General features: G+C 47.8%; 1 protein-coding gene across 1 annotated transcript; it reads left to right on the forward strand.

Annotated features, from left to right (window-relative positions):
* The first annotated feature begins 944 nt into the window (after positions 1–944).
* On the forward strand, positions 945–2,519 carry LOC124651816 (alpha-amylase isozyme 3B-like). Its single transcript, XM_047190847.1, has 3 exons — positions 945–1,070; positions 1,158–2,096; positions 2,238–2,519. Exons 1-3 carry the CDS (start codon positions 987–989, stop codon positions 2,517–2,519), a joined length of 1,305 nt encoding a protein of 434 aa, XP_047046803.1. The 5' UTR covers positions 945–986.
* Positions 2,520–11,803: the final 9,284 nt, after the last annotated feature.

The following is an 11,803-nucleotide window of genomic DNA, read 5'->3' on the forward strand; positions in this document are numbered from 1 at the left end:
CGGTGCTTGGCAGGTCTCGTCGGGACGACGACTCGGAGCGAGAGGAAGGGGAAAATGGGTCAGGAAGGTGACTTGGAGCGAGAGGGTGGGGGAAAAGGGGTCCACGAGGACCGCAAGCTCACCCTCAGCGCGAGTGGCTTGACAATGGCCATAGTTCGAAACGACGGCGACGCATGCGACAGAGTAGGTCGCCGCGCAGGATTCCTTGGAGTGGGCGGCACGGTGCTTTGATGCAGAGCTCAAGGTCGACTCGGTGACGATCGATGGCGGCGGTCATAGAAACAAGGAGGTGCTAGTGGGCACGAATATTCAGGGCGACTGTTGGGATGGGCATGGAGGGCGGGATTTGTTATATTTATCATAGAGATGCTCCGTCAGTTTCATTCGTACTAGGAGTACTTTCGTCTCATGAAAGTTATCTGAAATTTGTCAAAATTTGGATGTACGTAGAATTTTAGTATGAAGAGTTATATTTTAATTTTGTCAAATCTCAAACAAGTTTCATGAGACAGGAAGGAGTACCTCTATCTTAAAATAAGTGTCTTAGTTTTATCTAAAATATGGATATATGTAAAGTTTTAGATGTATTTTAATTGTAGATTTTTAAGACGGATGGAGTACCTTTTGAAGATGTAAAAATTCCCGAAAGTCGCAAAACACACTGCGTACCGAAAAGGTGCCCCTTATAACGGAAAACCCATACTCTGTTCGCTGCGTCCTTTCCAACACGCAATCCGAGCCTGCCACGCTGCCTTGATTTCTATCCACTTCGTAAGAGCCGGGTCGCAGGCTCGGAGCAGCATGGAGATAAGCCGTTGCTCTTCTCGTTTGGAGCAACGGAACCTATCCATTCGATCGATCCACTGGCCCAAAAGTGTCCTCCCGGCTGCGCCTATAAATATTCGTGTACTGGCATGGCAATCCACACCACAGCTCAAGCAGCAGATCAGTAGCAAAGCCAGCAGATAGCAGAAGAGAAATAGCAAATGGGGAAGCGTTCGGCCAGCCACTTGCTCTTCGTGTTGCTTTGCCTGGGCTCCTGCTTGGCCCAAGCACAGATCCTCTTCCAGGTACGTACATGTGCATCGTAGAGCACATTCATCTGAGATCATAGTATTTATGGATACAAGATTCCTAATCTCTACATGGTTATGCAGGGGTTTAACTGGGAGTCGTGGAAGAAGCAAGGTGGGTGGTACAACTTTCTGGAAGGACACGTGAGCGACATCGCCGCGTCTGGTGCCACGCATGTCTGGCTCCCGCCGCCGTCGCACTCTGTGGCGCCGCAGGGGTACATGCCTGGTCGGCTCTACGACCTCAACTCCTCCAAGTACGGCACGGCAGCGGAGCTCAAGTCCCTCATCGCCGCCTTCAACGCCAAGGGCGTCCAGTGCGTGGCTGACATCGTCATCAACCACCGGTGCGCCGACTACAAGGACAGCCGCGGCATCTACTGCGTCTTCGAGGGCGGCACGCCGGACACCCGCCTCGACTGGGGCCCCGACATGGTCTGCAGCGATGACACGCAGTACTCCAACGGCCGTGGACACCGCGACACCGGCGCTGGCTTCGCTGCCGCCCCGGACATCGACCACCTCAACGCGCGCGTCCAGCAGGAGCTCTCCGACTGGCTCAACTGGCTCAAGTCCGACCTCGGCTTCGCCGGATGGCGCCTCGACTTCGCCAAGGGGTACTCGGCCGACGTCGCCAAGGTGTACGTGGACAACACCAAGCCGACCTTCGTGGTGGCGGAGATATGGAGCAACCTGCGCTACGACGGCAACGGCGAGCCGTCGCGCAACCAGGACGTAGACAGGCAGGAGCTGGTGAACTGGGCGCAAACCGTGGGCGGGCCGGCCTCGGCGTTTGACTTCACCACCAAGGGCGAGCTGCAGGCGGCGGTGCAGGGCGAGCTGTGGCGGATGAAGGACGGCAGCGGCAAGGCTCCCGGGATGATCGGGTGGATGCCGGAGAGGGCCGTCACCTTCGTCGACAACCACGACACTGGCTCCACCCAGAACTCATGGCCCTTCCCCTCTGACAAGGTTATGCAGGGTTACGCCTACATTCTAACCCACCCAGGAGTTCCATGCATTGTAAGTACTCCACTAGCTCCAGCCGCTCCAGTGCTCCACCATATAGCCTAGGCCTGTCAATATCAAACACAACTTCCACAATACATTTTCTGCTGGCTATGCGAATTATAACATTCATTCATTCACTGAGTGTGCATGCAGTTCTACGACCACGTCTTCGACTGGAACCTGAAGCAGGAGATCAGCGCACTGGCTGCGGTCAGGTCGAGAAACGGGATTCATCCGGGAAGCAAGCTGAACATCCTCATCGCCGAGGGAGATTTGTATGTGGCGATGATTGATGACAAAGTTATCATGAAGATCGGGTCACGGTACGATCTCGGGAACTTGATCCCGTCGGACTTCCATGCCGTCGCGCATGGGAACAACTACTGCGTCTGGGAGAAGAGTGGCCTGAGAGTGCCAGCGGGGCGGCATCACTAGCTAGCTAGGCCGGCCTCTCATCATTTCTTTTTTCAGGACTATTTTATGCCTGGAACAAGGAATCCAAATGAGACTAAATAAGGGGAATACGATTGTACTATTAAGTTTTTTTCCTTTAGCAAAGTATTAAAACACGATTCATCGATTTGCAACTTCTGTCTCTGCTGAGTGTTAGTGTTACATTGTTGTTTGGGACATTGGGTGATCGATTCATCGTTGGGATGTTCGATTATTGCCCCATGGATACGGGGTTAGCACAATAGCACAGAGTGGGGAAGAAATAGTATCTTTGTTACATGTATTGATATATCTTTTTTTTACTTGGATGTATTCACTAATTCACCTATATTGTTGTAATGGGGGACTAAAATCCATTACAAGAAAAACAGTTATTGAAGTTTTTTTCTTAGGAAAGGGTACCATATTCTTGTTCATCCAGTCAAAGTACTGAAATTATGAGGAACATTTTGTTAGAGAGCAAAGTATAAGATATAATAAAACCTAGTCGCGCAGAACAGATAACAGAACTATTACCTCTGTTTGCTGAAACATTGCAGAACAACATATGGATCACATATATACTGCAGGGAACTATGGATCTGCTAGCCATCGCTGAATTCAGCTTCCACTCAGTAAGTTTGAAGATCTGGCTGGCGGCTAGTGGGAACTGGGAAGTACTCTTCAGCTTCTCCGTACAAAGCTTTCTTCCACGGGACAGTTGAAGTGGATTATGCAAGAGCACTCTTTGTTAAGCTTCATGCACTAGCCAACGCAACCAAAAGTCCGAACTGATGGAAAGGACTAGGCAATCCACATATATATCTCAACAATATATATCTCAACACCCCTCCTCACGTGTGACCGGAAGAAGAGAAGAGGAGGTCAACACGTGGAAAGCACGCGGCGGACATAGGGGTGGGTAAATATTGCGAGAACCAGGACTCGAACTCGAGACCCTGAGCTCTAATACCATGTTAAGCTTCATGCACTAGTCAACGCAACCAAAAGTCCGAACTGATGGAAAGGGCTAGGTAATCCACATATATATCTCAACACTCTTGAAGAACAGTGCACCATTGAAAAAGAAAGTGTTCTGCTGATTGGCACTCGACTAGGAACAAGAAACCATCGATCACCTCATCACTCATCATGATCAATGATACAGTGGAACGTGATACCTAAGCGGAATGAAGTTGTCAGGCAATGGTGGTGCACAACTGGAGCTCTTCGATAAACTAGGTCGTAGCAGTTGTTCTTGCAGAATTGGAGCTCTGTGAGACAGCTAGGAATCCGGAGGCCGGAGCGTACAATAGAGGTGTAGTACTTGTTTTTTTTAGCGGGTGGCTAAACTGTGGTTTCCAAAATTTTCTGTAAAACCCTATGCTAAGTCGGGCAACAGTTGTTACTGGTTCTTGATTATTTTTTGCTAAGAGAATCGACAAACATTTCATTAAATACAAATGAGCAAACTAAAATTTATAGCAAAAAACATGAAAATTATAGTAAATACAATCTATCAGACTAAGCTTGTTAGGAGCATTGACTACATCCAAAATGCTTGCATATAAGGACGCCAGCCATAGCTGGGCGCCTTGTAGAACTGAGCAGGCTGGTGAGCCATTGTGCTAAGCTCCCCGTCCTCGTCATACTTGAGAGTGAAGATGGTCAGCCTAAGCAAACACTTTGTCTTGTCCCCTTCCTCAGGTAAGAGACGCTCCACCAGACAGTACTTGCTACCCTCACCCATGTGAAGGAGCTTTGCATCCATATGTCTCCAATTTGGGTGCTCCCAAAAGAACTTCTCTCTGCCTACTTTCCACTTAGGTGCTTCGAACCATAAACTACATGGCATGCACAAAGGTACCCGTCAGCATTGGTGTCGTCATCGCGTAGGTGGAGCCCAACCCATGCGTCCAACTCGTCATCATACACTAGTAGAAAAAAGGCCTTTCATCCCAACCCATTAGTATCCAAATACTTTGGCCCGAGACTAATGGGGTCTTTAGTCCCTGTTCTGCTAGAGAACCGGGACTAATGGTCCGGCCAGGACTAAAGGGTAGACCTTTAGTCCCGGTTGGTAACACCAGCCAGGACTAAAGAGCTATGGCAGGCTGCGGCCGGCCTAGGCCTCTTTAGTCCCGGTTGGTGAGGTCTACCCTTTAGTTTCGGTTGGTGTCCCCAACCGGGACTAAAGGTTTTTTCTGCTTTTTTACTCCCCACATCAGTTAACCAGTAGAACTCTGCTCTAAAAGCATTGGCTGTTATTGCTCGTTAACTTGCGTGATGAACACATATCCCTTCGTGTATGTCCTTGAGGATGGCTTGCCCTTCCATGGGTGTGATGCACCGCTGAAGAACGCATGTGATGCTTCTTTTATGTAATTCACCTTTAACCACCCGAAAACCTTTAGAGCGTCGCGCACTCCTTCGTGCTTCGACTTGGTTGTCTGACAACTCTTTATTTAACAGATATGCTAAGTATGGTTGCATCCATGTAACTTTCACCATCATGACGTCCCTTGCTCCTTCTGTCGCGGTTGTGCCCACTTCTATATCATCGGGTGCGTCCATAGCCCCCGAGTTCTTTTCCCTTTAACTTTTTCACCTTTAGACTTCTTTGCCCCTGCTGGTTTATTTTCTTTGATTGAGCGCTCCTTGATCTTCCCAAAATACTCCAAGTGGAACTTGTAAACACTACGATCCGATGTTTGCAATCATATCGGCTTCCTCGTTGCTTCATCTACTGATGTGTGAGGCTTCACAACCCTCAAACGATCCTTCGAGATTGTTGTACATATCCATGTATGCTATCATATTGTCGCTTATGGCATCGCTCTGATTCATGAATTGCTTGACTGCGAGATTGGAGTCGCTGAAAATTTTGAGACGAGTTGCACCGCACGCTTTTGCCATACGCATGCCGTGCAATGAGGCCTCGTATTCTGCTTCATTGTTAGATGTGTTTGCAAAGTTCATCTGTAAGACGTATCGCATCTGGTCCCCTTGTGGTGATACCAACACCACACCAGCTCATGCGCCTTCCAAACGTTTGGATCTATCGAAGTACATTGTACAAGCACTCGATAAATCTGGTGGTCCTGTGCTTTGGAGTTCCATCCATTCTGCCGTGAAGTCCGGTAGCACTTGTGATTTGATGGCCTTGCGGTTCTCGTATGTGATGTCCCGAGGGGATAGTTCGGTTCCCTAAAGGGAGACGCGTCCAGTCGCCTCTGGATTATTTAGTATGTTTTACAAAGGTGCCTCGTTGACCACAACGATCAGATGCTCCAAAAAGTAGTGGCGCAACTTCCTTGCTATCATGAATACCCCGTATGCTATCTTCTGATAATGTGGTTACCGCTGCTTCAAAGGTGACAACACCTCACTCAGGAAGTATACGGGTCGTTGGACCCCATGGACTTTTCCTTCCTCCAGTCATTCGACTACCAGGCTGTACTGACCACCTGGTTTGAAGCCGCAATGTAAAGATACAATGTATCTTTCTCCTTGGGTGAAACCAACACTAGTGGTGTAGATAGTACCCACTTCAGATCTTTGAAAGCTTGGTCTGTCTCGTTTGTTGATGCGTGTAGTTGACACGTCCGTTGGGAACCCCAAGAGGAAGGTGTGATGCGCACAGTAGCAAGTTTTCCCTCAGAAAGAAACCAAGGTTTATCGAACCAGGAGGAGCCAAGAAGCACGTTGAAGGTTGTTGGTGGAGGAGTGTAGTGCGGCGCAACACCAGGGATTCCGGCGCCAACGTGGAACCTGCACAACACAATCACAGAACTTTGCCCCAACGTAACAGTGAGGTTGTCAATCTCACCGGCTTGCTCGTAAACAAAGGATTAGATGTATAGTGTGGATAATGATGGTTGTTGGCAAAGAACAAGTAAAGAACAATTGCAGTAGATTGTATTTCAGATGTAAAGAATAGGACCGGGGTCCACAGTTCACTAGCGGTGTCTCTCCCATAAGATAGCGGATGTTGGGTGAACAAATTACGGTTGGGCAATTGACAAATAAAGAAGGCATAACAATGCACATACATATATCATGATGAGTACTATGAGATTTAATCGGGGCATTACGACAAAGTACATAGACCGCTATCCGAGCATGCATCTATGCCTAAAAAGTCCACCTTCAGAGTTATCATCCGAACCCCCTCCAGGTATTAAGTTGTAAACAACGAGACAATTGCATTAAGTATGGTGCGTAATGTAATCAACACAAATATCCTTAGACAAAGCATCGATGTTTTATCCCTAGTAGAACAGACACATCCACAACCTTAGAACTTTCCATCACTTGTCCCAGATTTAATGGAGGCATGAACCCACTATCGAGCATAAATACTCCCTCTTGGAGTCACAAGTATCAACTTGGCCGGAGCCTCTACTAGCAACGGAGAGCATGCAAGAACATAAATAACATATATGATAGATTGATAATCAACTTGACATGGTATTCAATATTCATCGGATCCCAACAAACACAACATGAAGGATTACAAATAGATGATCTTGATCATGATAGGCAGCTCACAAGATCTAACATGATAGCACAATGAGGAGAAGACAACCATCTAGCTACTGCTATGGACCCATAGTCCAGGGGTGAACTACTCACACATCGATCCGGAGGCGATCATGGCGATGAAGAGACCTCCGGGAGATGATTCCCCTCTCGCGGAGGTGCCGGAGGCGATCTCCCGAATCCCCCGAGATGAGATTGGCGGCGGCGTCTGCGGAAGGTTTTCCGTATCGTGGCTCTCGGTGCTGGGGTTTCCCGACGAAGACTATATGTAGGCGGAAGGGCAGGTCAGGGGGCCACACGAGGGCCCCACACAACAGGCCGGCGCGGCCAAGGCCTAGGCCGCGCCACCCTGGTGTCTGGCCACCTCGTGGCCCCACTTCGTAAGTCCTCCGGTCTTCTGGAAGCTTCGTGTAAAAATAGGCCCCTAGGCGTTGATTTCGTCCAATTCCGAGAATATTTCCTTACTAGGATTTCTGAAACCAAAAACAGCAGAAAACAACAACTGGCTCTTCGGCATCTCGTCAATAGGTTAGTGCCGGAAAATGCATAATAATGACATATAATGTGTATAAAACATGTGAGTATCATCATAAAAGTAGCATGGAACATAAGAAATTATAGATACGTTTGGGACGTATCATCCGTCCACTCGAATTTGTCCGACTTTTTCATCAGAGCATAAAACTGTAACGCCTTCTCACCAAATCGAGCAATGAATCGGCTCAAGGGTGCGGCTCTTCCTGCCTGCCGTTGGATGTTCCTCAAGTTTGTTGGCTTCTTCATCGTGAGTATAGCTTGAATCTTTTTGGTATTTGCTTCGATTCCTCGTGCCGAAACAAAGAATCTGAGGAGTTTCCCTACTGGGACACCAAAGGAACACTTATTCGGGTTGAGTTTTAGGCGGAACCTGCCGAGGTTGTCGAATGTTTCGTGTAGATCTTCTACTAGAGAAGCTTGTTGTCTTGTGGTGATGACTATGTCGCCGATGTATACTTGTATATTTTTCCCGATCTGTTCTCCCAGACACTTCTGCATCATCCGCTGGTATGTAGCACCCGCGTTTTTTAACCCAAATGGCATTGTCTGGTAGCAGTATAGACCATAAGGCATGATAAACGTCATTTTTTCATGATCTTCTTCCTTTAGTCTAATCTGATGGTACCCGGAGTACGCATCCGAGAAGGAAAGACAATCGCACCCAGATGTTGCATCGATTATCTGGTCGATTCACGGGGAGGGAAAGCGATCCTTTGGGCATTGTTTATTGAGTTCTGTCAAATCTTCGCATATGCGCTATTCATCAGTATTTTTTCTGCGGGACCAGTACTGGGTTTGCCACCCAAGTTATGTCGACAATCTCACGGATGAACTTGGCATCCTGCAGTCGATGAAGTTGTTTCAATATTGCCTTACGTTTTGGCTCTGAGAAACGCTGAAGTGACTGTGTGACTGGTTTTGCTCCCGGATATATGTTTAGTGCATGCTCAACGAGCTCCTTGAGTACGCCTCGCATGTCTGCCGGACGCCAGACAAACGTTTCCCAATGCTCATGGAGGAACTCAACGAGTGACTTTTCTTCTGCAACGTCGAGGCTTGTGGCCACGAACGTCGTCTTTGTAGAATCAGAAGGATGGATTTGCACTTTCTTCGTGTCCTTGTCTGTGTCGAATATTTGATCTGGTAAGGCCCGACATACGTCAGGGGATACCTCATGGTTGACTACGCTCTGAATTTGTAAGAATTCTGCGCGCATCTTGAAGGTTTGCGGGATTTTATGGAACTCCATATTGCATGCATCAGAACGAGCGAAGTTCCCTTTTTCGAGATAACTCCGTTGGGTCCTGGCATCTTCAAGAGGAGATATGCATGGTGAGAAACCGCCATGAACCAGAAATACCAGGCCTGTCGAGTATCACGTGATACTGTGACGGAAAATCCACGACTTCAAACTCTAGTTTTTCTCTCCTTAAGCTTTCTCTGGTCCCGAAGACTACGTCAAGCCAAATCTTTCCCGAGCAAATCTCTGGTTTTCCCGGAATTATGCCGTGAAAACTAGTGCCCGAGGGCTTCAGACTAGTGAGAGGGATGCTCATTGCTCGTAGTGTCTTGGCGTATATTAAATTAAGGTCGCTCCCTGCATCGAGGAATACTATGCTACAATCATAACCGCTAATCTGAGCATCGAGTACCAATGGCGAGTGACCTGGTCGAGCTATCTTTTACGGGTGGTTCTCCCCGCCGAACCCGATGTACTGGTCAGACCAGGCAAGATACTCGGCGTGGATGGTGGTGCTTGGATCACCAAGTTTACTTGGGTCAAGTGATTAGCTTCTAATGTATATTGTTTGTCCTACTTTTCTGGATCATGTTGACTGCTCCTCTAGAACCGATGTTCCCATTAGGTGGGTTGTTACTACTTGCTGGTGCGGCTTGTATTGCTAGCAATGGATTTTGTGGAGGCAGTGGTGGCGGAGGGGGCGCATTGAAAGCCACTGACCCAGGCGCCCCATCAAGAATTTGCCTTGGAGCATTCAGATTTGTTCTTCCGAAGACTGGGAGCATCCGTTGAAAAGTCCTACAGTCCTTTAATAGATGGTTCAACTACCTGCATCCTTCATCATTGATGTAATAATGCATGGTGCACGGTGCGTTGAGCATCTCCTCTTCTATCATCTCTAACTCTGGCTGGAACCTTGGCCTAGGCTTGTATGCCTGCTTGCTAGAACTTGGCTCATCTTGATTATTTCCTCGATATCCGATGTTCCAGTAATCGTCTCTTCTGTCAACTTTGTTTGTAAAACCTGCCACGACTTGCGCAGGTTGTTCATAATCATCGTAGTTTTGTGTCCATCTCCTGCGATCATTCCCACTAGCCCGATCTTCTTCGGGTGTGATACGTCTCCAACGTATCGATAATTTCTTGTGTTCCATGCCACATTATTGATGTTATCTACATGTTTTATGCACACTTTATGTCATATTCGTGCATTTTCTGGAACTAACCTATTAACAAGATGCCGAAGTGCCGATTCTTTGTTTCTGTTGTTTTTGGTTTCGAAATCCTAGTAAAGAAATATTCTCGGAATTGGACGAAATAAAAGCCCGGAGGCCTATTTTCTCACGAAGCTTCCGAAGTCCGAAGATGAGACGAAGAGGGGCCACAGGGTGGCCAAACCCTAGGGCGGCGCGGCCCCACCCCCGGCCGCGCCGGCCTGTGGTTTGGGCCCCCCGTGCCCCCTCTCGACTTGCCCTTCCGCCTACTTAAAGCCTCCGTGACGAAACCCCCGATACCGAGAGCCACGATACGGAAAACATTGCCGAGACGCCGTCGCCGCCGATCCCATCTCGGGGGATCCCGGAGATCGCCTCCGGCACCCTGCCGGAGAGGGAATCATCTCCCGGAGGACTCTACACCGCCATGGTCGCCTCCGGAGTGATGAGTGAGTAGTCTACCCCTGGACTATGGGTCCATAGCAGTAGCTAGATGGTTGTCTTCTCCCCATTGTGCTATCATTGTCGGATCTTGTGAGCTGCCTATCATGATCAAGATCATCTATATGTAATTCTATATGTTGCGTTTGTTGGGATCCGATGAATAGAGAATACTTGTTATGTTGATTATCAAAGTTATGCTTATGTGTTGTTTATGATCTTGCATGCTCTCCGTTTCTAGTAGAGGCTCTGGCCAAGTTTTTACTTTTAACTCCAAGAGGGAGTACTTATGCTCGATAGTGGGTTCATGCCCGCATTGACACCGGGACGATGTGAGAAAGTTCTAAGGTTGTGTTGTGCTTGTTGCCACTAGGGATAAAACATTGATGCTATGTCTAAGGATGTAGTTGTTGATTACATTACGCACCATACTTAATGCAATTGTCTGTTGCTTTGCAACTTAATACTCGGAGGGGTTCGGACGATAACCTGAAGGTGGACTTTTTAGGCATAGATGCAGTTGGATGGCGGTCTATATGTACTTTGTCGTAATGCCCAATTAAATCTCACTATACTCATCATGATATGTATGTGCATGGTCATGCTCTCTTTATTTGTCAATTGCCCAACTGTAATTTGTTCACCCAACATGCTTGTTCGTCTTATGGGAGAGACACCTCTAGTGAACTGTGGACCCCGGTCCAATTCTCTTTACTGAAATACAATCTACTGCAATACTTGTTTTTACTGTTTTCTCTGCAAACAATCATCTTCCACACAATACGGTTAATCCTTTATTACAGCAAGCCGGTGAGAGTGACAACCTCACTTGTTTCGTTGGGGCAAAGTACTTTGGTTGTGTTGTGCAGGGTTCCACGTTGGCGCCGGAATCTCCGGTGTTGCGCCGCACTACATCCCGCCGCCATCAACCTTCAACGTGCTTCTTGGCTCCTCCTGGTTCGATAAACCTTGGTTTCTTTCTGAGGGAAAACTTGCTGCTGTGCGCATCATACCTTCCTCTTGGGGTTGCCCAACGAACGTGTGAAATACACGCCATCAAGCTATTTTTCTGGCGCCGTTGCCGGGGAACGAAGAAAAGTTACACCACAAAGATTTTCCACTCCCACGTCAACAGCTCTTTTTCTGGCGCCGTTGCCGGGGAGATCAAGACACGCTGCAAGGGGAGTCTCCACTTCTCAATCTCTTTACTTTGTTTTTGTCTTGCTTTATTTTATTTACTACTTTGTTTGCTGCACTAAATCAAAATACAAAAAAATTAGTTGCTAGTTTTACTTTATTTGCTATCTTGTTTG

The sequence above is a fragment of the Lolium rigidum genome, chromosome 5, assembly GCF_022539505.1.
Source record: "Lolium rigidum isolate FL_2022 chromosome 5, APGP_CSIRO_Lrig_0.1, whole genome shotgun sequence".
In the NCBI taxonomy this organism is placed as follows: domain Eukaryota; kingdom Viridiplantae; phylum Streptophyta; class Magnoliopsida; order Poales; family Poaceae; genus Lolium; species Lolium rigidum.

Excerpts from the sequence above, each read along its gene's own strand:
- LOC124651816 (XM_047190847.1), top strand. The coding sequence starts at position 987 with ATGGGGAAGCGTTCGGCCAGCCACTTGCTCTTCGTGTTGCTTTGCCTG. Across the intron at positions 1,071-1,157 it reads AAGCACAGATCCTCTTCCAG|GGGTTTAACTGGGAGTCGTG; the intron begins GTACGTACATGT and ends ATGGTTATGCAG. Across the intron at positions 2,097-2,237 it reads ACCCAGGAGTTCCATGCATT|TTCTACGACCACGTCTTCGA; the intron begins GTAAGTACTCCA and ends GTGTGCATGCAG.